The sequence below is a fragment of the Oncorhynchus gorbuscha genome, linkage group LG22 (assembly GCF_021184085.1).
Source record: "Oncorhynchus gorbuscha isolate QuinsamMale2020 ecotype Even-year linkage group LG22, OgorEven_v1.0, whole genome shotgun sequence".
NCBI lineage: Eukaryota > Metazoa > Chordata > Actinopteri > Salmoniformes > Salmonidae > Oncorhynchus > Oncorhynchus gorbuscha.
This window is the reverse complement of record NC_060194.1, coordinates 29,480,728-29,508,334: the sequence shown is the minus strand read 5'-3', so window position 1 is coordinate 29,508,334 and position 27,607 is coordinate 29,480,728. Positions and strand designations below refer to the sequence as shown.

The 27,607-nt window shown below is 43.4% G+C and overlaps 1 protein-coding gene across 8 annotated transcripts in view; it reads right to left on the bottom strand.

Moving 5' to 3' along the window:
- Window positions 1-1,431: 1,431 nt before the first annotated feature.
- The window catches only part of LOC124009267 (obscurin-like), a 100,704-nt gene continuing 74,528 nt past the window's right edge, over window positions 1,432-27,607 (bottom strand). For all 8 annotated transcript variants that reach the window (XM_046320884.1, XM_046320878.1, XM_046320883.1 and 5 more), the window contains 26 exons: window positions 27,142-27,414; window positions 25,147-26,550; window positions 23,917-24,198; window positions 23,621-23,702; window positions 23,345-23,466; window positions 22,651-22,848; window positions 22,462-22,494; window positions 22,215-22,313; window positions 21,278-21,496; window positions 20,691-20,861; window positions 18,512-18,651; window positions 17,992-18,192; window positions 17,791-17,867; window positions 17,271-17,441; window positions 13,815-13,974; window positions 13,575-13,691; window positions 13,243-13,407; window positions 12,965-13,123; window positions 12,513-12,690; window positions 12,188-12,301; window positions 11,888-12,055; window positions 6,531-6,633; window positions 6,201-6,330; window positions 5,724-5,817; window positions 5,444-5,486; window positions 1,432-4,866 (listed from right to left, as the gene is read on the bottom strand). In XM_046320884.1, the coding sequence (XP_046176840.1) occupies window positions 3,729-4,866; window positions 5,444-5,486; window positions 5,724-5,817; window positions 6,201-6,330; window positions 6,531-6,633; window positions 11,888-12,055; window positions 12,188-12,301; window positions 12,513-12,690; window positions 12,965-13,123; window positions 13,243-13,407; window positions 13,575-13,691; window positions 13,815-13,974; window positions 17,271-17,441; window positions 17,791-17,867; window positions 17,992-18,192; window positions 18,512-18,651; window positions 20,691-20,861; window positions 21,278-21,496; window positions 22,215-22,313; window positions 22,462-22,494; window positions 22,651-22,848; window positions 23,345-23,466; window positions 23,621-23,702; window positions 23,917-24,198; window positions 25,147-26,550; window positions 27,142-27,414 (6,041 nt within the window). In that variant the 3' untranslated portion in view covers window positions 1,432-3,728. The remainder of the gene's footprint in view (window positions 4,867-5,443; window positions 5,487-5,723; window positions 5,818-6,200; window positions 6,331-6,530; window positions 6,634-11,887; window positions 12,056-12,187; window positions 12,302-12,512; window positions 12,691-12,964; window positions 13,124-13,242; window positions 13,408-13,574; window positions 13,692-13,814; window positions 13,975-17,270; window positions 17,442-17,790; window positions 17,868-17,991; window positions 18,193-18,511; window positions 18,652-20,690; window positions 20,862-21,277; window positions 21,497-22,214; window positions 22,314-22,461; window positions 22,495-22,650; window positions 22,849-23,344; window positions 23,467-23,620; window positions 23,703-23,916; window positions 24,199-25,146; window positions 26,551-27,141; window positions 27,415-27,607) is intronic.

Sequence of the window (27,607 nt, the reverse complement as noted above, 5' to 3'; positions counted from 1 at the left end):
TGAAAAAGTGAAAATGACCATAGTGGTTGCTTGTCAGATTTTTTGGGGGTGTGTATATGAACACATTTTGAATAAGATTTCATGTTCCTAAAATGCTATCAGTTCCACACTTGCATTTTTCTGGTCTTGACTCTGTCTCGGACCCCTTGTCCTCCTCCCGGTCTTGACTCAGTCCTCAACATAGGGCAGCTAACAAACAATCACAAGGCCAGGTGCTTGGGCACTAGCTAAGCACAGGCTAACTCTGGCTCTAAGATAGTCACACGGAAGCACCCTACGTATTACAGCTGATCTCAGGAACTTACTGTAGCCTAGCTGCTGTTTGCGAATGATCATAGTCATCTTGTGTGTGAAAAGATATGTTTGAAGTTTTACCATACTGATACAAGTATGATAAAGTACAATATTCATTCACTCATAAAACAAAGGATTGCCATTTAGAATTTACAATCATGATGTTAACCTCTATAACAAAGTTACACTTCTGGAGCCCACAACTCACAGTGATGTAGTCTAAACCCTAATACATGTTTTTGTTGTTTTGACAGTTGTTTTGTAATGGTGTAAAACTTTTGTATTGTATGTTTGTAAAATAATAATCTCACCTATATTATGATATTCAGTTGGCCTTTTTTTTGGAAAGGAAATGTTTGAGTGAGAATTAAAGAGAATGAATATGAAATAAATGGAGCAAATATTGGCTCTGTCCTCAGGAGAATATAGAAAAGCTTAGAACCAAGCACACAGAGCATTTGCTTTACTTGAAACTGGTTACATTGAATTCCACAAAACCTCTTTGTTCAAGGCATCCTTCTAAAAAGGCTGCACTTATTTATTTTAAGTTTGTCGTTTAACATGTTTTCCATTCAGAACCCAAATTCAGTTAATTGGTAAACTCCATAGCTTCTTGTCCTCTGTATTTGATCTTCCTTTGCACAAATTACTTATTGAAATATATTTAACTTTTTCACTCTGAACAGCTTTTTAATGGTGCAAATACCACTGCTTATACCACTGCTTTGAATGTGTCATCTTTGGCCAAATATTGACAATTTACCCAGCCTTCAACGAGTCCTTGTTTAATAATATGTATTTCTAGTAACATTTGATGTATTTTACAAGTGTAGTCAAGTAAATAAATAAAAATGTTTTGCCTGGATATCTTTTAATTTTTTAAAGCATAGTGATCCTGTTAACTTGACTGAAAACGGCCAGTGATTTGCTGACCAGTATGGTTGAAGTCCAAGCACCTTACCTGAAATATATAATCAATGGTTAGAGCTACCATTGTTGACTCCCAATTCTGACTAGTATTTCAATGTTTTTGAAGAGGATAGACAAGAGGACGACAAAGCACAAGCATTTACATTCGGTGATTGCATTACCAACCAACCGACACGTTCACCAAGAGTGAATAAAACAACAGGCTGATCAGTTCATCAGTTGCAATTTAATTGTTTTGGTGTATTAAACACTTGGGAGTACCCTCCCAAAAATCCATTAACTATTCATTCTCTTAACTAAACATGTGCAGGCAGTCAAAACCTATGTGATTTATGTTGAATTTCTTACAAAGGTAAACATTCAATGCTTTTACAAGATGTTTAAAATAACAAAAACAAAACATCACTCTTAGTTTGGAAAGTGGTAATTAACTTTTTAAAACAATATATTGCAACAAAGTGAATAAATCCAGTGTACAATGGCTCACGACTAACTATGTAACTCCCACCTGAACTGAATGTGACAAGATTCATATTAACCCTATCAGTCCCGTGACCCCAGCAAAAATCATCTTTTAATGTATCTGACTTGAATTTATTATAAGGGCATGTCCAGCCCTGATATTTAGCCTCACAAGGGAGTGTTCTTTTCAGGACAACCAGGGCTACAAGTAGAACAAAACTATTTGACATAAAACAGTTGCATTCATGAGTTTTATTGACAAATGTCAAAAAAAGTTTTTAATCTGCCAAAGCAAAATCCTGATGAAATGAATTGATATGAATGCTGTAAGTACAGAAATTGTATGCTCACTGGGAAATGACAACTGTTTAGATTTTGTGAGAGCCACTATGTGAGCTTATTATAGACACTATGTCCTGGGATTTCCTATGATCTTCTATGTAGAAAAACCCCTTACCTTCTAATGACTCTTGTGTAGGTGTTGAGCGTCATAGTTACATGCATGTGTTCGTGAGAGTCTCACCTTTTCATAAATATCTTTGAATAGTTTGTAGCTCAAATCATTCAGACTACATAGGTTTTTTAAAAAGCCCCAGCCCAGGGCCCCATTGGGATCCGCCCTTGTCTCACAAACACAGCTCTAGCTCAGCCACCGTTAATTACACAGACTAATGGTTGGTATCTACGGATGCAGAAGAAAGACAAATCCAATGGTTCTACCCAGAAGTCCAAAACGCGCCGGTGTTACAGTGGGACTCATTGTGTTAATTTAATTATGTCAATCAGATAAACACGCAAATCAGCTTTCAAAAAGCTAATACATAACATGCTGCCACTTTTCTAAATATAATTAATTACATTTGACCTTAAAGTAATCACAAATAATTAATTATCTGAGGTCAATCTACTCTTTAATGCTCTCAATAAACTGATAATGAAGTGCCTTTCTATAAAACAAATGACCCAATTCAAAATGAAATATCCTATATAGGTCTATGTTTTGGATGTATATGACCTAAAGTAAACAGAGACCCTTTATACGAGACCTGTATAACACAATCATAGACCTACGTCATTCCACAGTCCACACCACAAGTGAGTGATATACAGTTATTGTAAAAGTATCAGCACTGCACAACATGTAACTGCCCATCTAGAAACGCTTAGAAAATTCTAGACTTCTCCATAGGACAGGACAGCCCAATCTGAAGTACAACTCAATGATCCATGTATTAGTCTTTAATCTGGCTTTCTTGTATTCTCAAGCAGACCATGGCTGCATTGGAAAGAACATCGTCAATGTTTCACACAATCCAGCAACGTCTGTAATCAATGCTCTTTTAGACTTCTTTTGTACTTCTAGCAATTTCGTTGCTGAAATCATTGGTTTGGTAAGTTACTGTCGAGCCACTTTTTCTTCCTTTCACAGGAGATAGTTAGCCTATTTACAAACTGATATGCTACAAGTCAATGTGGATATTCCTTGTTCATTAAACTTCAGAGACAACACACAGAGAGAAATATAGTACTGTACTGATGTTCTCCTACAGAACAGAAGTTTAACATCAAGATGTTGACATTTAAAACAGCTGTCACCTGAGGGTAAAGCAGATGGATTTTTAAAACTTTCAAATGGTGTCAGTCCATGTTGCAAGACTTGCAATTATTCTATATTTCTCTGTACATCAAATAATCAAACATGTGGCAAGCAAGGCAACAATAAATTGAAGCCTGGATAGTTTACAATGGCGTTCGGAAATCATTTAGCCTAAACAACATATCCAACCCCCTTTTGATGTTTTGTCCTTTAAAAACGACTTTGTCTGACAACAACTGACTTCCTGTGTCTGCATTTGACTTTCAGATGGGTTGCTTCAAAATGGAATGATCCTCCCATTTGCAAGAAAATGCAAGGTTAGAATACGCTTTTTAACACTTAAGTAGTAATGTTCCCATTTAAGACTAAAACGGCTATTGTACGTATCACATATTAACAAAAATCAGCTTGGTTCTGATCAAGCAACTGATTTTCACACACTATGTTATTGGTTTTGATATGGGTTCTGGCTAATCTGAAGAGTGACTGGCTTGCCCACTGACGTGTAGACTTTGGTTTTGTATCTCTGCTGCCCTCCCTCCACTCTCTGCACCTCAGAGCAGTATGCAGGCTTGACCTCTTGCTTGGCGTGGCTGACCTGGATGGGAATCTCTCTCTCCCTTCTAGACTGGTCTCCGCTGGGGTTGTGGTGGTGGTGGGCAGCCAGGGAGAACATGCTGCCTGAGAGGTACTCTCTAAATCGGCTGAAGAAGCCAGGGCTGCGCCTCCCCCTGGGCACCACCACAGGCCTCCCCACATTGAGCAGCACTGGCTGGCCCACGACAGAGCCCCCAATCTCCCTCTGAAGCACAGAGACCTCACAGGGTCTCTCAGCAGGGGAGGGCCTGGTGTTGGAGGAGCTGTAGGTCTCCCCCTCCCTGGGAACATAGTCCTCCAAGTCCTCCAGGGTGAGAACGCGACCGGCCTGGGTCAGGGTCTTAGGCTCCTGCTTCCTGGGAGGTTCCATGTTATCATCATCATCATCCGGTTCTGTGACAAAGGCCTCTTTCTGCTCCTCTAGCCAGGCCTCATCATGTTCATGGTCGTTAGGGATTAGAACAGCGGAGACCTCGCAGGCCTCTCCACTGAGTCCAGGGGCAACCTCGGAACCAGCCATGTTCTCATCCTCCTCATCATCATCCCAGGCTATAGGATGAGCCCCCTCCAGTTCGGAGCAGTTCTGCAGCTCTACCAGCTTGTTGTTGGAATTGTTGGTGTTGGGGTTCGGGGACCTCCGTGGCCGGGTGAAGGAGGGGGTGTTCGCTCGCTCCGACCCAGCTGGGGAAACCCCTCTTCTCCTGGATAGCCTGGGCGACTTGTTCACCTTGTACTCAATGATTTCCTCTACCTCCACCCACCTGTTCTCTGCGGACCGGGCCCCAGCACCCCCCTCGGGCTCCGTGACGTACAGGGTGGGGATGGTGGTCTTCCTGCTGGCAGAAACCTGCCTCCTCTGCCTGGCCGTGCCGGTGGGGGTGGTGGGGAGATCTGGGGTGTTGGTTTCGGAGAGGTTGAACCCAGATGGAGACATGCCGCGACGCTTCATACGGGTGTTCTTCACCACCGTAGTTATGGTCTCCTCTCTGTAAGGGGACACAGCACAGAGGGTGTGAAAGAGGGACAGACCATAAGGAACACTTAAAAAAGTTTAAATCTAGAACCTAAAAGGGTTCTTTGGCTGTCCCCATAGGAGAACCCAAATGAGGTTCATTTTTGGTTCCAGTTAGAACCATTTTTTCTAAGAGTGTATTGTATGCCAGGAACAGAACAGAAGGTATGAGAGAGACAGCAGAGAGATAGAACAACTTGCTGGCATGCTGTTTTCACATTAAGACTACATACAAAAGGTGTTAATTAGCGTGCACACGCACACGGACACGCGTACACACACACACAAAGTGGAGTCCTGTCTACTCATACAAACATGTCATGCAATGGTACATAAGTTAAGGAAAATGTGCAGACAAGAAAATATAAACAACCATTCCCTTATGGAACCATTCCAAATGCCGGCTCCTTGGATGTTATATTTGGCGTTGAGTGAGCCCCTCTTACACTCAGGATTGAAATACTGCCTGGCCATGCATGCAGAGGCCTAAGGAGGACACACACAAGTATGCATGGTTCTTATAGTCTGTATCATAACCTGGTCACACTTACATGATGATGGTTTTCTTTGGTGTTTTAGTCTCCTGCTCAGTGACTAGAAGGAAAGCAGGACAGGGCTAATGGAGTTAGTCAGAGAAATTGATAGCTAATGTTAAGACAAAAGGACTACATCATCTAAATTGTTGATGAACTGATGGTTCATCTTTTCCTTTGTAGGAATGTGGCTTATGGAAATTAAAGCATACACTCTCTACATTTTAAGAACCTGGTAAAAGAGGTAAATGATGAAACTAATGCACAACGGTATGTGCATGAATGGGAGTATTCCTACCTTCGATGGTGATCGCCTGCTCTCCTCTTCTAGCCACAGCAGAAGGAAGGCACAGATCAACTGCACATTTAGCACTGCCCAGTCGGTTAGACAACTGGGATGGGCAGGGAGGAGAATACATTAGGCTTACTGAAACAAAGGCTTCATCTTATCAATGTAATGTCTCATGAAAACAATCCTCTTTCAAGGATGTCAAGCATCCAAATAATGTAACTGCTGTTACAAGTTACTACTACTGTATCTCTCATTTTTCTTTTGTATTGATCATTCACAAGTGATACAGCAGCAGCTATTCACACGAGGGGCCTTGCAGTCCAGTGTTTTACAACTGTATGGAATGGTTTCCTGGACCCATATTAGGCCATTCCTGGATTAAGAATCTCTATTGAAAGTACATTTCAGTCTTGTACTAGGCTTTATTTGGCTGGGAAACCGGCCCTATTTTTTTAGCTGAGGGGTGGTGAATTAAAGGCCTACCTCACACTCGTAGTGTCCCAGGTCTCTCTCCGTAGGGCCTTTAATGATCAGCACCAGGACTCCACTGCGGGACTCAGTGTAGGTCTGATACTTCTCCTGGTCAGTCAGCAGCCTGCCCTCCTTGAACCATCTGTTCAGGGACACGCATGAAATGACATTGAGATAATATGAATGACCTTACACATACTTATTTATTAGCTTATACAGTATATTAACTATTAAGAATGGGCAACATAATGAGCACAGTAGGAAGAAGCAAATGGCACAGTCCAATGTCACAAAAAAATTGTCAGTTTAAAAAGCCTAGGAGACAGGTGTGGTGTAGTGTACCTGATCTTGGGGCTGGGGGCGCTCTGGATGGTGCAGGAAAACTGAGCATCCTCACCAACGATTAAGACAGCATTTCTCATCTTGTTCACGAAACGAGGAGGCACTAAAACACACAATTGTTACTCTTGAAAACAGGCTTATTTTTTTACAAGATCAACATTCCTCCCAGACAATTTAGATTATTGGAATTGTAGATTTTTCCCCAAAGCAAAGTATCAATCACTTTTACTTTTGACCTGTAAACTGAGTGTACAAAACATTAGGAACTCCATCCTAATATTGAGTTGGACCCCCTTTTGCCCTCAGAACAGCCTCGATTTATCGGGGCGTGGACCCTACAAGGTATCGAAAGCGTTCCACAGGGATACTGGCCCATGTTGACTCCAATGCCTCTCACAATCGTGTCAAGTTGACTGGATGTCCTTTGGGTTGTGGACCATTCTTGATTCACACGGAAAACTGCTGAGCATGAAAAACCCAGCAGCATTGCAGTTCTTGACACACTCAAACCGGTGTGCCTGGCACCTACTACCATAAGCCGTTCAAAGGAACCTAAATCACCATCTGAATGGCACACAATCCATGTCTCAAGGCTTAAAAATCATTCTTTATCCTGTCTCCTCCCCCCTCATCTACACTGATTTGATTGAAGTGGATTTAACAAGTGACATCAATAAGGGATCATAGCTTTCACCTGGATTCAACTGGTCAGTCTATGTCATGGAAAGAGCTGGTGTTCCTATTTTTTTTTTTTCACCTTTATTTAACCAGGTAGGCAAGTTGAGAACAAGTTCTCATTTACAATTGCGACTTGGCCAAGATAAAGCAAAGCAGTTCGACAGATACAACGACACAGAGTTACACATGGAGTAAAACAAACATACAGTCAATAATACAGTATAAACAAGTCTATATACAATGTGAGCAAATTAGGTGAGAAGGGAGGTAAAGGCAAAAAAAGGCCATGGTGGCAAAGTAAATACAATATAGCAAGTAAAACACTGGAATTGTAGTTTTGCAATGGAAGAATGTGCAAAGTAGAAGTAAAAATAATGGGGTGCAAAGGAGCAAAATAAATAAATTAATTAAATACAGTTGGGAAAGAGGTAGTTGTTTGGGCTAAATTATAGGTGGGCTATGTACAGGTGCAGTAATCTGTAAGATGCTCTGACAGTTGGTGCTTAAAGCTAGTGAGGGAGATAAGTTTTTCCAGTTTCAGAGATTTTTGTAGTTTGTTCCTGTCATTGGCAGCAGAGAACTGGAAGGAGAGGCGGCCAAAGAAAGAATTGGTTTTGGGGGTGACTAGAGATATACCTGCTGGAGCGTGTGCTACAGGTGGGAGATGCTATGGTGACCAGCGAGCTGAGATAAGGGGGAACTTTACCTAGCAGGGTCTTGTAGATGACATGGAGCCAGTGGGTTTGGCGATGACTATGAAGCGAGGGCCAGCCAACGAGAGCGTACAGGTCGCAATGGTGGGTAGTATATGGGGCTTTGGTGACAAAACGGATTGCACTGTGATAGACTGCATCCAATTTGTTGAGTAGGGTATTGGAGGCTATTTTGTAAATTACATCGCCAAAGTCGAGGATTGGTAGGATGGTCAGTTTTACAAGGGTATGTTTGGCAGCATGAGTGAAGGATGCTTTGTTGCGAAATAGGAAGCCAATTCTAGATTTCACTTTGGATTGGAGATGTTTGATATGGGTCTGGAAGGAGAGTTTACAGTCTAACCAGACACCTACGTATTTGTAGTTGTCCACGTATTCTAAGTCAGAGGCGTCCAGAGTAGTGATGTTGGACAGGCGGGTAGGTGCAGGTAGCGATTGGTTGAAGAGCATGCATTTAGTTTTACTTGTATTTAAGAGCAATTGGAGGCCACGGAAGGAGAGTTGTATGGCATTGAAGCTTGCCTGGAGGGTTGTTAACACAGTGTCCAAAGAAGGGCCGGAAGTATACAGAATGGTGTCGTCTGCGTAGAGGTGGATCAGGGACTCACCACCAGCAAGAGCGACCTCATTGATGTATACAGAGAAGAGAGTCGGTCCAATAATTGAACCCTGTGGCACCCCCATAGAGACTGCCAGAGGTCCGGACAGCAGACCCTCCGATTTGACACACTGAGCTCTATCAGAGAAGTAGTTGATGAACCAGGCGAGGCAATCATTTGAGAAACCAAGGCTGTCGAGTCTGCCGATGAGGATGTGGTGGTTGACTGAGTTGAAAGCCTTGGCCAGATCAATGAATACAGCTGCACAGTAATGTTTCTTATCGATGGCGGTTAAGATATCGTTTAGGACCTTGAGCGTGGCTGAGGTGCACCCATGACCAGCTCTGAAACCAGATTGCATAGCAGAGAAGGTATGGTTAGATTCGAAATGGTCGGTAATCTGTTTGTTGACTTGGCTTTCGAAGACCTTAGAAAGGCATGGTAGGATAGATATAAGTCTGTAGCAGTTTGGGTCAAGAGTGTTCCCCCCTTTGAAGAGGGGGATGACCGTAGCTGCTTTCCAATCTTTGGGAATCTCAGACGACACGAAAGAGAGGTTGAACAGGCTAGTAATAGGGGTGGCAACAATTTCGGCAGATAATTTTAGAAAGAAAGGGTCCAGATTGTCTAGCCCGGCTGATTTGTAGGGGTCCAGATTTTTCAGCTCTTTCAGAACATGAATGGATTTGGGAGAAGGAGAAATGGGGAAGGCTTGGGCGAGTTGCTGTTGGGGGTGCAGTGCTGTTGACCGGGGTAGGAGTAGCCAGGTGGAAAGCATGGCCAGCCATAGAAAAATGCTTATTGAAATTCTCAATTATGGTGGATTTATCAGCGGTGACAGTGTTTCCTATCTTCAGTGCAGTGGGCAGCTGGGAGGAGGTGTTCTTATTCTACATGGACTTTACAGTGTCCCAGAACTTTTTTGAGTTAGTGTTGCAGGAAGCAAATTTCTGCTTGAAAAAGCTAGCCTTGGCTTTTCTAACTGCCTGTGTATAACGGTTTCTAGCTTCCCTGAACAGCTGCATATCACGGGGGCTGTTCGATGCTAATGCAGAACGCCATTGGATGTTTTTGTGGTGGTTAAGGGCAGTCAGGTCTGGGGATAACCAAGGGCTATATCTGTTCCTGGTTCTAAATTTCTTGAATGGGGCATGTTTATTTAAAATGGTTAGGAAGGCATTTAAAAAAAATATCCAGGCATCCTCTACTGACGAGATGAGATCAATATCCTTCCAGGATACCCCGGCCAGGTCGATTAGAAAGGCCTGCTCGCTGAAGTGTTTCAGGGAGTGTTTTACAGTGATGAGTGGAGGTCGTTTGACCGCTGACCCATTACGGATGCAGGCAATGAGGCAGTGATCGCTGAGATCTTGGATGAAGACAGCAGAGGTGTATTTAGAGGGGAAGTTGGTTAGGATGATATCTATGAGGGTGCCCGTGTTTAAGGCTTTGGGGGGGTACCTGGTAGGTTCATTGATAATTTGTGTGAGATTGAGGGCATCAAGTTTAGATTGTAGGATGGCTGGGGTGTTAAGCATGTTCCAGTTTAGGTCGCCTAGCAGCACGAGCTCTGAAGATAGATGGGGGGCAATCAGTTCACATATGGTGTCCAGAGCACAGTTGGGGGCAGAGGGTGGTCTACAGCAGGTGGCAACAGTGAGAGACTTGTTTTTAGAGAGGTGGATTTTTAAAAGTAGAAGTTCAAATTGTTTGGGTACAGACCTGGATAGTAGGACAGAACTCTGCAGGCTATCTTTGCAGTAGATTGCAACACCGCCCCCTTTGGCAGTTCTATCTTGTCTGAAAATGTTGTAATTTGGAATTAAAATTTCAGAATTTTTGGTGGTCTTCCTAAGCCAGGATTCAGACACAGCTAGAACATCTGGGTTGGCAGAGTGTGCTAAAGCAGTGAATAGAACAAACTTAGGGAGGAGGCTTCTAAAGTTAACATGCATGAAACCAAGGCTATTACGGTTACAGAAGTCATCAAAAGAGAGCGCCTGGGGAATAGGAGTGGAGCTAGGCACTGCAGGGCCTCGATTCACCTCTACATCGCCAGAGGAACATAGGAGGAGAAGAATAAGGGTACGGCTAAAAGCAATAAGAATTGGTCGTCTAGAACGTCTGGAACAGAGAGTAAAAGGAGGTTTCTGGGGCGATAAAATAGCATCAAGGTATAATGTACAGACAAAGGTATGGTAGGATGTGAATACAGTGGAGGTAAACCTAGGTATTGAGTGATGAAGAGAGAGATATTGTCTCTAGAAACATCATTGAAACCAGGAGATGTCATTGCATGTGTGGGTGGTGGAACTAAGAAATTGGATAAGGTATAGTGAGCAGGACTAGAGGCTCTACAGTGAAATAAGCCAATAAACACTAACCAGAACAGCAATGGACAAGACATATTGACATTAAGGAGAGGCTTCCTTAGTCGAGTGATCAAAAGGGTCCAGTGAGTGGAGTGGTTGGTTTGGGGGTCACGGCGATTTAGACAGCTAGCCATGACATCGGTAGCAAGCTAGCATAGGATGGAGGTCTGTTGTTAGCCACCTCTTGCGTTCCGTCAGTAGATTAGTGGGGTTCCGTGTGGTAGAAGGGATTAGTCCAAATCACACAACAACAAAAAAAATAAAAACAATAGATATAGTTATAGAGGCCCAAGAAGAAACATAATAATAATAAAAATAAATAAATTGTCCGATTGTCTATTCTGAGAGCAGCCGATTCCGTTTGCTCCGGAATCGACGAGAGCAGATAGACACACGGATAGCAGCTAGCTAGCTGTGAGATCCGGGAATGAATGTCCAGAGAGCAGTTGAAATCCAAGGACATGGAGAGAAAAATTGGTCCGGTATGTTCCATTCCGAGCCGCGCTGCGCCGTACAAAACTGGCGATAGATTTTCGAGCTAAAGGATAGCTGATGACCACAAACCGTGGTTAGCTGAATACTAACGATTTGCCAGTAAAGAAGCTAACTAGCTCCTGAACTAGCTTCTGATTAGCTTCTGGCTAGCTCCTGGCTAGCTTCTGGTTAGTTTCTGGCTAGCTTCTTGGAGTTTCTGGCTAGCTTCTTGGAGTTTCTGGCTAGCTTCTTGGAGTTTCTGGCTAGCTTCTGGCTAGCTTCTTGGAGGATTGCAGATTTGAGGTAAATAATACTTATTTATAAATATAAATTGGTGAGGCGGGTTGCAGGAGAGTGTTTTGAAGATGAGTTGATGGAAAATAAAAATAAAATGTTTTAATGTTTTGGACACTCATTGTATGTCAATGATTCATATGAGTAGGGTCTGGGTGTGCACTATGTTCACTTTCACAGTTCAAGCCTAATGTTGGTGTCATTTCCCCTCTGTAATAGAGACTGACCTTGGACAGTGATCTTTCCCAGGGTGCTGGCGTTGCCTGCTGTGCTAGTGGCAAAGCACATGTACTGTCCAGAGTCATCAGCCGTCATGTTGTCCAGGATCAGGGTGCAGGAACCGTCAGGGTCCTCGATGATGATGTGGTGAGGGTCGGCCTCCACTGCCCGCCCGTCTGTCATCAGAGGAGGAAACAGTTTTAACATAGGAGGTGTTTCTACCTCAAAAACATTAACAGGGTATGGGCTATGTAGATAAAAACAAACATGCACTGTATGCACAGCGGTCTCGATGGTGTGTCTCATACCCTTGTACCAGGTGACCACAGGTTTGGGCACTCCAGTAACCTTGCAGGCCAGTTTCACTGTCTGTCTCAGCTCCGCTGTGCAGTCAGCCAGAAGCTCATCAAAGTCAGGCATACCTGGACAGATAGAGGGATGTATTTACACTTCAACCAATCCTGAGTGGAGAGATGACACATTTTATGCAATTACAGATTAAATTATAGTATGCAATTTCATAGTATGTAAAAAGTACTTGTTTGATAGTAAATGTTAGATCACAATATGCGATGTCAAACTTGTCTCTGTTTGTCCGGTGGATCTGAGTGAATATATGTGTGTCAGACTCACTCCAGGCAGGCATGGTGTAGCGCTGCTGCAGGTCCCTGAGGTCTCGCAGCCAGGAGTTCTTGATGATGACGGTGCGAGCCTGAAGCGTGTACTTCCTGACAGAGTCCTCACGCTCGTGCCAGATCTCAAAGGCTCGGTCATCACCCTCCACTGTCTCATTCACATCTATGTTGTTCAGCTAGGGAGGGAGACAGACAGAGAAACAGTAGTTATCCTCAAGACTATGATTCACTTTATTTATTTATCTGTTAGGAAATGATTTTTTATGTCATAGGAAGTGTGACATTGATGATATATTCTCTCCAGCAGCAATCTATTTCTATGCCAACCCTGAACAACAGATTGGAATTGTCTGGTGTTTAGAGTTGACTAATTCTTTAGTGACTTGTTTCAGTGGATAGACATGCTGAGTTACATCTGGAGTTTTTAGAAAGAGCAATGAAGAGTCTTACCTTCATCATGTTCTTAAAGACGTAGCCCTGGGTGTCTGTGTTGGTGTCTCTCTTGGATTTGCAGATGATGACATAGTTTTTGAAGAGGAACGCATGTCGATGGTGACCTCTGGAGGAGGACCTTACCCCAGGTGCACCCTCCCACACCATGAAGGGTCCCTGTCACAAAACACAACACCGTCACATAGGCTACGGAAACAAAATTAGTTGAAAATCCTCAAGAATATGGTCGTATTCACTAGCCACCAAACGGAAGCAAATGGGTTTTGGTTATTCACCTGTCTGATGGGCTCCCCCAATACATCCAGAGTGGCAGGATAGTTCTCTATCATGGAGACGTGGTGTGTGTTCTCTGAACGCTGAGGCAGTGATGAAACCATGGCATAGGCCTCCTCCAGCAGGCAGCAGTTCTGACCGTTCCTGGCCTTGTTCCTGATCAGCTCCTACAGTCACAGAAATGGGCACAACGATTTAAGATAATAATAATAACACTAATATTTAAACAAGATTATATAACATAAAAACATATGACAATTTAGGCTCTGGTGCATTAATTCCTAGTGTGTGAACAAGAACAAAGAATACCCGATGTACAGTGTTAAACTCTCACCTTGAGCAAGGCCTTGTACTTCTGGATTCTGTCCAGAGGTTTCTGTAGGTAGGCATTGATGCTCAGTACAGGACCTTCAGCAGGGTCGGCACTGGCCTGTTCTTTGTCTGTGTATTCCTGTGACAAAGACAACAGGGTTTAGAAACATGGCCATTACTAGCCTTACATAGTCAGTGAGATGACAAGACTTACACATTAATGACCACTTGTGCTAACAGTATTTGTGAAGGGTTCACTTACCTTGAAGAAGTGGTGTACGGTCTTGTCACTGATAGCGGCCTCTGCCTTTTGCTGGCCTACGAGGTACTGGAGGTACTTCTCAAAGCCCTCGCCACTCCTCAGGAAGCGCATGGCCACGTCGTCATCAGTGTCGCAGTGGCTCAACTTAGGGAGCATGGACCTGCACATGACACAGTATGGGGTCAATTCATTCAGCAGCTTTGTGAGAAATGTAATTATGACCAGTATATTTAAGCAATAAACCCAGAGGTGGTGTGATATGTTTATTAAGCAATAAGGCCCGAGGGGGTGTGGTATATGGCCAATATACCAAGGCTAAGGACTGTTCATTCTCACAATGCAAAACAGAGTGCCTCGACACAGCCCTTAGCCGTGGTATACTGGCAAAGTACCTCAAACCCCAGAGGTGCCTTATTGCTATTATAAACTGGTTACCAACGTAATTAGAGTAATACAAATAAAGGTTTTATCATACCCATGGTATACGGTCTGATATACCATGGCTGTCAGTCAATCAGCACTCAGGGCTCAAACCACCCAGTTTATAATGGCCAATATATCACGGCTATGGGTTGTTCTTACGCAAACCTTAGGCATGACGCAAACCCCAGAGGTGACTTATTTCTTTTGCAAACCGGTTACCAAGATAAATAGAACAGTAAAAAATATACTAAACAAAAATATAAATGCAATATGCAACAATTTCAAAGATTTTACTGAATTACAGTTCACATAAGGAAATGAATCAATTGAAATAGGCCCTAATCTATCTATTTCACATAACTGGGACTACAGATATTTGTTTGTTGGTCACTGGTACCTTTAGAAAAAGGTAGGGGCGGTGGATCAGAAAACCAGTCAGTATCTGGTGTGCCCATCATTTTTCTCATGCACGCTTCACATCTCCTTCGTATAGAGTTTATCAGGCTGTTGATTGTGGCCTGTGGAATGTTGTCTCAGTCCTCTTCAATGGCTCTGCGAAGTTGCTGGATTTTGGCGGGAACTGGAACACGCTGTCACACACGTCAAATCCTGAGCAACCAAACATGCTCAATAGGTGACATGTCTGGTGAGTATGCATGCCATGGTAGAACTGGGACATTTTCAACTTCCAGGAAATGTGTACAGATCCTTGTGACATGAGGCCATGCCTTATTATGCTGAAACATAAAGTTATGGCGGTGGATGAATGGTACGAAAATGGGCCTCAGGATCTCGTCACGGTATTGATGTGCATTCAAATTGTCATTGATAAAATGCAATTGTGCTTGTTGTCCATAGCTTATGCCTGCCCATACCATAACCTCACCATCACCATGGGGCACTCTGTTCACAATGTTGAATCAGCAAACCGCTCACCCACACAATGCTATACATGTGATTTGCAGTTGTGAGGCATGTTGGACGTACTGCCAAATTCTCTAAAATGAAAGGAAGGAAGGACGTCATATGTTGCTCTGATGGAAAAGCTCAACCGCCTCGCTTCCATGGCCCACAGATCCTTCCAGCTGATCTTCCTCTTCTCCACACTGTCCCATCGAGTCCACTGTCCCTGTTTGGCAAGAGAGACTGCCTTGGCCCACCTTGCAGCCTCCTCCTGATGGCGTACTTCCTGCACTACCATCTTCCGCCGCTCTGGTGCAGTGGCCTTACTCCAAGCAGCGCGGCTAGTTAGCCCAAGGCCTCCTCTCCCTTGCTGAACATGACCCACAATGTCAGCATGTCTGAGGGCTGCTGTTGCCTCCTGGACTGCTTTTCCTGGCCTCCATTTGCGCCCAGTTGCCAAGGTCGGCGCGTTGTTGCTCACCACTGGGTCTCGAGATTCATTCAGTGTCATTTGGAGCCTGGTTTTTGCACACTTGAATTCCTCTGTTAGACTGGTGAGGGGCAGCTTGAGGACACCATCTCCATAGAGGCCTATGGTGGTAAGGCATCGTGGAACTCCAAGCCACTTCTTTAAGTAGCCTGTGACTCCTCTTTCCATCTTCTCCACTGTTGAGATTGGAACCTCATACAGTGCTAAGGGCCACAACACCCGGGGTAGGAGACCAAACTGCAGACACCAGGCCTTTAACTTTCCAGGTAGCTGGGTGTTGTCGATGGACTGTAGGCTACTACTGATGTCTTTGTGGTATATTGTCTGATATACTCACAGCTGGAATGCTGTTTCATCTGTTGGGTTCTGACTTTTAGACTTGAAAACATTAAATATCATTTTTCATGTCACTGGAGGAGAGAGGGGAATGTAGAATGTTTACATTCTACCAGGATATGTTATTGTCAGACATTAGGGATCCTATGGGAGGAGAAGAGACAGTCTCATGACAGTGAGTTGGGGAGGAGTGAGGAATTTGGGCAGAGGTCAGGTTAGAAGGAGTGGGGAAGAACAGACATCACTAATCTTCTGCATAGTAACAGGGGTGTATTGGCTGTTCAGATGTGTAAGGAGGGGCTCAGCATAGGAGAAAGGATGAAATACTAGTGCTTGTATGGATATGATTTGTCTTATGCAGCTGTATGACCCAGTGGGTGAATACACTTGGTTTGAGCTTTAATAAGAGTGAGTTTTTTTACTGTGTTTATTTAGAACCTAACACACCCAATCAGCATCCAGAACCCAAACTACCCAGTTTATAAGTGGTATATACAGAGTGTACAAAACATTACAAACACCTTCCTAATATTGAGTTGTACCCCCTTTTGCCCTCAGAACAGCCTCAATTCGTTGGTGCATGGACTCGACAAGGTGTCAAAAGCGTTCCACAGGGATGCTGGCCCATGTTGACTCAATGTTTCCCACAGTTGTGTCAAGTTGACTGAATGTCCTTTGGGTGGTGGATCATTTTTGAGACACACAAATCAAATCAAATCAAATCAAATCAAATTTTATTTGTCACATACACATGGTTAGCAGATGTTAATGCGAGTGTAGCGAAATGCTTGTGCTTCTAGTTCCGACAATGCAGTGATAACCAACAAGTAATCTAACTAACAATTCCAAAACTACAGGAAACTGTTGAGTGTGAAAAAACCCAGCAGCATTGCAGTTCTTGAGACACTTAAACCAGTGTGCCTGGCACCTACTACCATACCCCGTTCAAAGGCACTCAAATATTTTGCCTTGCCCATTCACCCTCTGAATGGCACACATACACAATCCATGTCTCAATTGTCTCAAAATAACCCCTTCATCTACACTGATTGAAGTGGATTTAACAAGTGATCATAGCTTTCAGGTGGATTCACCTGGTCAGTCTATGTTATGGAAAGAGCAGGTGTTCCTAATGTTTTGTAATGGTATGGTATTATATAATGACAAAACATCAATGCAATAGAACCAGTTAGGTCATACATACATACATACAAGCCTTATAAAGGGTTTATGAAAGCTTCATTAATCCTTAAAAGTTTAAGTTTGTTTGAAGACGGGCCAAAAAAACAGTCAGTGGTACTTACTCGCTATGGAAGGCCTTGATCTCGTTGATGTTCCTGAATATGACCTCCTTCTGGCTGGTGATGTCAGGTGGGGTGTCAGGGCTCTCAACTTGCTTGATGTGGTGGGAGGTGAAGAAGTCCATCTCTTTGACAAACTCTGCCTCGCTGTTGATCATGTCTTGAATCAGTTGGCTGAGGATGACAGAGCATTGTGGTTACTATGGGGTGTCGTTGAGTGTGGTGGTGTTTCTTGCTTGTGCATGCAGAGCCGAATCCTAACTATCTTCTTTTTTTTTTTAACATTAATTCTCAAATCAAATCAAATGTATTTGTAAAGCCCTTCTTATATCAGCTGATGTTACAAAGTGCTGTACAGGAACCCAGCCTAAAACCCCACACAGCAAGCAATGCAGGTGTAGAAGCACCTGCACCTGCATTGATTTCACACAAATCATCTTGATTGAGTTGCATGGCAGTCTGATCTCAGTTTAAGTTTTGGTCCTAATAGGAGTGTGAGATGTTCTAGAAGCTCTCGACTCACAGTAGTCTCTTCTTGTACTCTCCTTCTGAGACCTCTTCTCCACCTCCCTCTGTGATGTCACCAGCAACATCAGACAGCTGGAACACAAAGGTTTAATGTAACATTAAGAACACAGTAACATTGAACTAAAATAGGATCAAGAGAGTAGAGGTCGATGTACAATATTGGTGCTAAAGCAATTACTTGGATCTTCAAACACACCTTGAGTTTTTTATCCAGGTAGGCAGGTGAGACCCAGCCTTGTCGGGATGGAGTGGTTTTTGTGGGTTTGGTCCGGACCAGCCATTTGAGTGGATGTGCCGAGTCCAGAACCTCAACATACTGGCCCTCCTTCAGGGAAATGGTATCTTTGTTGGGGATGGTGGGGTTGTAGTCAGCCGTAGCCACATAGATGTCAAACATCTGTAGAAGGAGTCGAACATCAGACTCAAAGTCTTGTCTATAAGAGCTTACATTTGCAGTGTGACTTGGATGAAAAAATATAATTGTATTTATAAGAGATTTGCCCAGAACTGGGTATGCTGGTGATGCAGGCCAGTTGAGGCCCTTTTCTGCATTAGGAGCTTAAAGGAATAAGTCAAGTAAATAGTCTGCAAATCCAGTCAAAAATATAAGAGAAAAAATTTCAGAGTCATTAGAGAGGACCCAGTATGAGTGATGTGATACTGAGGTGTTCCAAACAAAGAACAAGAATGACAGATCCTTTTATATAGTTCCATACCTCTCCCCTGGCATCAGGGTCGTCAGACTCAGAGGAGGAGTCAGCGAGAATGGAGCCGGGGCGAGAGCGACCGTGGTGTGGTGAGGCAGAGGGTGTCTTGGTCTCGTCGTCACTATCGCCTCCCGGGACACGTAGTGAGGCTGGGTCAGCAAGGGGGAGGGGTTCAGAGGGAGACAGCCAGGAGAGCATACAATACACACACACACCCCTCAACATATCACAGTATATACAGGTAACTGCCAAAATAAAGGAAACACCTACATTAAGTGTCAATAGTATCCTTCATTTACACACGTGTTTCCTTTATTTTGGCAGTTGCCTGCACATAGGCCTAATAATACTGTACACACATTCACAGAAAGATGAAATTGGCCACTGAAACATCCACAGACCACCTGGAATGTGTAGCTTTGGCTTCTTGACCCGTAAAATGAATATTATCACTGGCATAGCACAATTAATTATCAAGATTCCTCAGAAGGTTAGCTAAACTACACATTAGTGCCATCAACAGTTTTGCTGCTACTGCACAAGTTATTTGATTAAATAGTTTTCACTATTACAAACTAGTTAGAACACTAAATGCATGCATAAGAAAGATACTGTACAAATAAGACGTGGTGTCTTAAGTTGTGTCCATACATGTCTGAGTGCAGGCATGTATTCCAGCTATATGCTATCCGGAGTATCACTTCAAAGCCATTTGAATCATGTGCTCAGGTAATCACTGCTTTGCCAAGACACAACTTCTACTAAATGCATCAAATAAATATCATGGAGCACAAAAACATAAAGGGAGAAATGTTTGACCAGGTATATATATTCTTTGCTATACTGAAATGGCAGCAGAATAATGGAACTGATTTAATGATAGTTTTGTCCCCCACTATACAATGGAATCTTGACCATTTGTTTCAAAATGTTTAAATGTGTCTTGAACGGTGAAATACTGTATGTTAATGTAATCTCCACAAGTCAACATCGCCGGTGATAGCCAAGATATTCTTACTGTCGTGCAACACGAACAGAGGGACGTCATTTTCTGACCCCTTGTTTCATGTCAAGTAGTACTCCTCTTTTAAATTCAGTCAATCCAATCCAAGTCAGACAGCTAGAGACAGATGCAGAGAGGAGGACATATAACATAAGAGGAGACTCACTAACTTGTGTAAAGGATGTCTGGTTTTTAGTGAGAGTAGCTGAGATCTTTATGTACTGTGGATACATACTGGAGGCTTTGGGCCATGATTTCATCCACTGGAGCACTTGATGGTTCTGTGTGCTGTCTGAATAACAAATTAACGATTGGATGAGTGCATGTGAGTGAATTAATGGATGGAGGGCTGAAGGATGATGAAATGAAGCAATGACAATCCATATCTGTCGGTCGTAGGGGAGGACAAGGTGTAGGAATCCACACATTGCTCAAAACACAAGCAGAACAAGGATTAGTGAGTGAGAAGAAAGAGATCAAAGCATACTTAATGATATGAACATAAAGAAAATGGCGAGCAGCAAGAGGCAACGTGCATGACATTTTCTTTGAGCCGTTCATTCTTAAAGTCTACATGAAGCTCTATTAGTAACTGACATATCCACAGTCACAGCGGTGTAGCTGTATCCAACAAACGCTGGTGTGTTAGTTGGCCCTCTGCCTGATGTACTGCATGTGGGATGAGAGTAACTTGTCATAACATTACATAAACTGTGATGAAGTGTTATGACAGATAGCTTATAGTGTTCGTGACAGCATTACAAAGGTAATGTATATATACACAATTTGAATTTAGACTTGATCAATGGCAATATTAGAGACATATACATATATATTTTATTATGCTATTAAAACACTATAATACAATTTTCTGTATTAGCATAGACAAGCAGATTCAAATGTTTTAGCCTGCAATAAAAGCACAGACTGTAAAATACACCAGGATGTATTTGACCATTATATCCCCATTTACCAGATATTAATATTACTTTAACCTATTCCAGAAGTCATTATAAGTTACATGTAAAAATCAAAATAAATTTGCATCAAATCACAAAGTGTATTTACTTGATCTTAAATCAACACAGAGTGGAAGAACATTTCTTTAAATCAAATAAGAAAATGTTCTAACTGTGCCCTATTTTGGACCTTTGATGGAACAGCTCATGACACATTTTCACTCACCTTGGCTGATCTTGGCAGATACCATTTCCGTGATCTGGGAGGTGAGCTTCATAAGGAACTCTTCTGTTCCAACTTCACCTAGATACTGCATTTTTCCTCTGCCAACATCTTCGTCTGGAGGGCTGATAGTAATCCCCAGAGGGATTGTGGTCTCTTCCTTTGGTCGTGGTGCTACAAAAGAAAGCAGATAATACATTAGGAATGTTTCACAAATTAGATTACTTTTACATTTAAGTCATTTAGCAGACGCTCTTATCCAGAGCGACTTACAAATTGGTGCATTCACCTTATGACATCCAGTGGAACAGCCACTTTACAATAGTGCATCTACATATTTTAAGGGGGGGGGGTGAGAAGGATTACTTTATCCTATCCTAGGTATTCCTTAAAGAGGTGGGGTTTCAGGTGTCTCCGGAAGGTGGTGATTGACTCCGTGAATTTATATTATGTATGATTAGAAAAGCATGTGTCAATATGTTTTGCTGTTTCTCTAATATGTATTGTGGACTCAAGAAATGTTGCTATTGTAACAGCTAATGGGGATCCAAACAAACAAACCAAGTACAGTATATCGTTCAGTTTCTCACCATCCTCCACTTCAAATTGGGCAGTGCAAATGGACTGTCCGGCCCTGTTGGTGGCGATGCAGGTGTATGTGCCTGCATGCTTAGAGCCCACATCCATCAGGATGAGACTGTGTTGGCGCCCTGAGCTGGCCACCTTGTAGCCCTTAGTGTCTGGCTTGATCCACAACACGTCCTCAGCAGACTCCTCTTTCAACCATGTCACCATTGGGGTGGGAGAACCTTGAAGAGCAAACATATAGATAGTGGGACTTGGGAATTCACATGGTGTATGATGAATAGTCTTATCAAACAGTATGCTTGTCTGTATGATAAATGACAATATCTTTTATGGAAGTGTATCTCTCATAGGACGCGTTACTGATTCTGGGTCTGCTCCTCTGACTTGGTCAACTCTCAGCCAAGGTTGAGAGATATACTGTACTGTTACTGCGGCTATAGAAACCAATTACTACATGCCAAAACAATCTGAGGTTGAAGTTGTTGTTTCTCTAGCTTAGCGTCACACTACAAAACAAAAACGTACACATATATTATAATTCATAAATAAGGACCGACGGTGTGTGGTATATGGCCAATATATCACGGCTAAAGGCTGTTCTTAGGCATGACACAAATTACCAAGTTTACAACATGTTTTATAAACCGGGTGGTTTGAGCCCTAAATGAGAATCGGCTGACAGCAGTGTTTATACCACGGGTATGACAAAACATTTACTGCTCAAATCAGTTTATAATAGTAATAAGACACCTTGGGTTTTGTGGTATATGCCCAGAATATACCACGGCTAAGGGCTGTGTCCAGGCACTCCGCGTTGTGATGTGCATAAGAACAGCCCTTAGCCGTGGTATATTGGCCATATACTGTACAACCCCTCCACGTGCCTTATTGCTTAAATATACTATCATTATATATGAGTTTAGTGTTGTTGATAGATACCTTCCACTCTGACAGACATGGTGACGCTGGCTCCCTGTTTCACCTTCCTGTTGCTGAACCTCTCCAGGAAGCGGGGTGGCACCAGAGGCACCTTGGGATCTAGGAAGTAAAACATGGGTATAGAAAAGCGTCATCATTACGTAGCTCAAAATTCAGAACGATGTGACATGCTATAGGCAACAGTGCAAGCAGTAATGAATGAATGAATTAATTAATCAATGAATGTTATAAAATCATAATTAAATACCGTGCTTCTCTACAGGCGTGAGCTCTCCTGGACCTGTTGAGAGGGTAACCATGAATTCTTTAGTAAATACAAGAATGTTATGTTGTGTATACAATAACACACATATCATAATGCAGACTAAATACATCATCCTAAGTAGAAGACAGGAATCCCTCTCAATATAAACCTTTCAGTCATGAGTAGACCTACCCAGAACCAGCAGCCTAGCAGAGGAGTATGCTGATCCAGCAGCGTTGCTGATGTAGGCAGAGTACTCTCCTGTGTCCTCCCTCTTCACCTCCAGGACTTCCAGGCTGTGGGTATCTCGCTTGTCCAGCAGCAGGATCCTGTCTGAGGAACGCAGCGGGTGGCCGTCCTTGAACCAGTACACCCTTGGACTAGGGAACCCTGGGAAATATCAACAAAGAGTAAGCAACTCACTTGGTTATTGATCCTGGGGGCAGAAATAAAAAACTTACCTGCCCTGGGGGCAGTAGTTTTTACACTGCTGCTACTCATTGTTTATTATCTATGCATAGTCTATTTACAAATTACCTTGACTAACATGTACATGTACTAACATTAGCCTCGTTATCTAATATCCTTGAGTTACTTTTAGATTTTATTGTATTTTTTACTTAGTTTTTTTAGTAAATATTTTCTTAACTCTATTTCTTGAACTGTGTTGTTGGTTAATAGCTTGTAAGTAAGCATTTTGGTGCATGTGACAAATAAAATTAGATTTGAGTGTTTACTTGGCTTTTTTACCAGATCTAGGTACACATGACTCTAGTTAATTCTTCTCTATTTAATTTATCGACCTCTGAAGGAACTGAGCAGAGACAACTTAGTCTAGCAGGGTTTGATTAATGCAGAGGAGGCAGAGAGTAACCCACAGACCAACCTTTGACTTTCAGCTGCATCTTAGCGATGGGTGAGCCTGGGCTGACGTGCACATCATGGAGCTCATCCAGTACTTGTGGCATCTGCTCGTCCTCTACCACAGACTCAAAGGCTTCCGTTTCCCTGAGGGGACAGGATAGGAAGAAAGTAAAACTGTCAGTAAAGAAGTAACATGACCAGAGAAACATTTTAGGTACTATTAGGAATCAGGATTCCATTGTAAAGAAGGTTGCATTCAAAGTCAAAGGGCTTGTAAACTCTGAGTTGTCTCATTCACCTAGACATGTAGCCCTTGGCACTGATATAGGAGCCGGTCTCAGTGGCATCAGCTGCAGTATCGTAGTCTGAGCTGCAAGACACTGAGGAAAGAGAGATGCATTACACAATTTACTCTCAAAATAACATGGATGAGGATATCCTATGCATACTGTCAACCAACCAACCAAGCAACCAACTAAATACCCAAATGATCAACTAAATAAACAACAAAATAACCAAAAGAACCAACGACAAAAACAACATAACTAAGAAAATAACCAACCTACCAATCAATATTATATGTTCTGTACTCACTGTCGACCCTGAGCTCAGCCTTGGTTGCAGCGATGCCGCTGGTGTTCTCAGCCATACAGCGGTAGACGCCCATGTCAGAGGGCAGCACGGTGGTGATGATGAGCTGGTGGCAGCCCTCCTGGTCCTCGTTGATCATGTAGTGGTCGTTCTCCTCCAGCAGCTTACCATCCTTGAACCAACGCACACTGGGTGGAGGCTTCCCAATCACCACGCAGTCAAAGCTGACCGGGTAACCGTCTGGCACGTCCTGGCTCTGGAGTTCAGTCAGGAAGACTGGGGCCGCTGGGGGAGAGACCGGGACAATCAGTTAGGCACAACAACAAATTAGGAGCTTTTATTCATTATGCATTATCCATTTCACTGGTATTCCATGTGTAATTATTACTGACCAGGATTATTTATATCTATTTTTTATAATGAGCTTTTACAGTACAGCACAGATATAAAAGGGTGTAAAGGAAGGCAGTGCAACATGAGGATTATTGGATGGAAAGGATTGTATCAATACTAGAACGGAGTGGGTCAAGGAGAGCCAAGACAAACATATTTAAAACTGAGGACTACGGCAGGGCAGAACAGCATGAGGAGAAATGGAGGGTAAGTGTGAATAGAACGATAGTATGGATATATAGTGTCAATACTGGAAAGAAGTGGGTAAAAAGAAATTGAAGCAACCATTAAATTACAGCAAAGACAAACAAACAAATGTTTGGGACATAACTGAGGACACATGCCACTACATCAAAACAAACATACCAATGAAGACACACAGTGATATGACTGAAAGACAAACCGTTTGGACAAAAGAAAATGAACACAAAGACAGAAAAGGTAATGTAGTATAACCACATGGAACACACAATACACCATGAAAAGCAGGATGAAAGCCTGGATGAGGACTATTTGACAATTTATTTAGCAAGTACACACGTAACGTCTTAGCTAACAAGCAAAGGCTCCTGTTAATGTTTGGAATTTAAACACATTGAAACATGTATTTATATTATTCAAGCAAAATAAATTTCATGTACATTACTTCAATGTCAAAGGCATGAGTCTTTTTGTGATTTAACTGGTTAATTTGGATTACTAAATAGAATGGTAGACAAAACGACTTAGTATAACCGATAGAGATACATTAAATACCTATTTAATTATATGGTATAATCTCAGCATCAAACTTTAATTGCACCAAGGCATACAGAGAAATGTACTCTCTGGTTTTCATACCGGGGGCTCCTGTCATGAACACAGGCAGCTGCTTCTCCTGTGTGGGTGTTGCAGAGCCATCTTGAGTGTATCCCATCTTCATGATGCGCAGCTCCACTTTGAGAGGTCCAGCCTCCTGGATGGTGGTCTCCACAGGGACCCCCTGGGCTGTGAACATCTCCTTGAAGCGCTGAGACGCCACCTGGGCCTCAGACCGCTTGTCAAAGCGGATGTAGATGTATCGCTCGTCCTCGCGGTACGATTTGGGGTCGGGGGCCTGCAGCTCAGCCTCATCACAGCTGACGAACGACTCCTCCTCCGACGTGGCCGGCAGGCGTGTGCGGAGAAGTCGGCGAAGACGTTTGCTAGCCTGCCTCAGAGACTCGTCCATCTCACTTTCTGCCGACGAGCTCTCCGCCTCGCTGTCGGCACTGTAGCCCATGGTCAGGGGCCTCCTTCCAGATGCCTCCCGCGCCGAGCCCACCGTCACCTTGCCGCTGTGGGTGGTCACCCCAAACTTGTTGGTGACTTCACAGGTGTAGACACCCGTGTCCTTGGTGGTTATGGCGGTGATGACAAGAGAGCAGGTGCCATCGTTGTAGATGTCAATGTGGTGGTGCTTGCCGTCCGCCAGCTGCTCGCCATCCTTCAGCCAGCGCACTTTCTCTGGCTTGCCCTCCGCCACACACTCCAGGTGGATGGTGCCATTGGGTTCCTTGGTCTGGTCCTTGAAGACGTCCTTGAAGACTGGACGCATGTCCTTGCGGGCTTTGTACCCCTTGAAGGCAGCCTGGATCTTTACAGCAGCATCCAGCAGCCCCATTTCTTCGTCCTCCTTATCAACGACCTCCGTGATGTCCGTGGTCTGTGCTGTGATCTGCTGTACTGAAGATGAGGTCTGTTGGACTGAAGTCTGTTGGACTGTGGTCGCCTCTTTCAACTTGAACTGTGCGTAGAACTTCTCAGTGGAGATGGAATCTGTCTGGTCACACACAGAGAGGGAGGACTTGCTGCTCTTCTTCAGGTAGGAAACCAGTGTTGGAGGCCTGGATTCGTCCTCAGAGCTGGTGTACAAGTTTGGCTCCAACACCTTCTCCTTAGGGACGATGACATGCTCTACAACCTTTTCCTTTTCTTTCACCTTTTGTTTCTCCGGGGCTTTCACATCCACTTTCTCATTCTCCAGGGCTTTCACCCCCACCTTTTCCTTCTCCGGGGCTTTCTTCTCCTTGACTGGTCCCTTGGGTGTCTTGGGCTCCTTGTCCTCCTCATCAGGCAGCTCAGAGATGGAGTCCAGGGTGGGCTCTCGGCTCATGCGGCGTTTCTTGGCCAGGTCCTCCCACAGTGCATGGACGTCACCCTCGGAGGCAGCCTCAGGAGGCAGGCTGGGCTGGGCCCCCTCCTCCAACTGAACCCCATCTCCACCTACAACCAGGCCACAATGGAATGTTATATGCAGCAAATGGACATCTCTACAATATAGCACCCCCAACACACACTACATTTATAAGAACTATGTTGATCATGTAGTGACAATTACCCATGGGATTAAATTATTTTCTGATAGGAGTAGTGTGTTAATTTATAAGAAGGAGCTCACCTCACACCATTACTAGCTGATAATAATTATAATCTACATCCGGCACAGCCAGAAGAGGACTGGCCACCCCTCATAGCCTGGTTCCTCTCTTCCTAGGTTCTGGCCTTTCTAGGGAGTTGTACCTAGTCACCGTGCTTTTTCACCTGCATTGCTTGCTGTTTGGGGTTTTCTGTACAGCACTTTGTGACATCAGCTGATATAAGAAGGGCTTTATAAATAAATTTGATTGATTGCTAGAACTAGCAGATGAACTTACCTTAATTTACCCTCAAATAACAAACACATCTCCACCAAGCTTCCAGTTTGGCTTGAGGAGAATGGCTTACAAGAGTTTCATAATAAATTAATGTGGGCGAATGGAAAAGCAAAATTAAAATTACATGGTATAATATTCTGGTTTGTTTGGGCATGTGTACCTTTTGGTAGGTTGAGATTAAGGGAGCTTTCTGCCTCGTCTGAGGCCACACAGGTGTACACACCCTGGTCAGCAGACACAAAGTCTTTGATCAGCAGCACTTGTGTCTTGCCCTCTGTGGTGACCTGGTATTTGACCCCATACTCCAGCTCCTTGTTGTCTTTGAGCCAGGTGACCGAGCTTCCCTCAGCAGAGAGGTCACACGCCACACGGGCCATCTTACCCTCCTGCAGGTCTGGACAGGCCAACTGTTGGGTCACTTTCACTGGAGCCTCTATGGACCAAAATGATTGATTGACTGTTCGTTGATTGATTGATTGGTTGTTGATTGAGTTATATTTTTTCCAATAGATGGGACTCTACAGATACAATTCATGCCAATGTGAAATGTATTAGACTCTCCTAGGTTTTAAATGGTGTAACTAACACATACATGATCTAGGACTAGGTTATAATTAGGTTGTTCA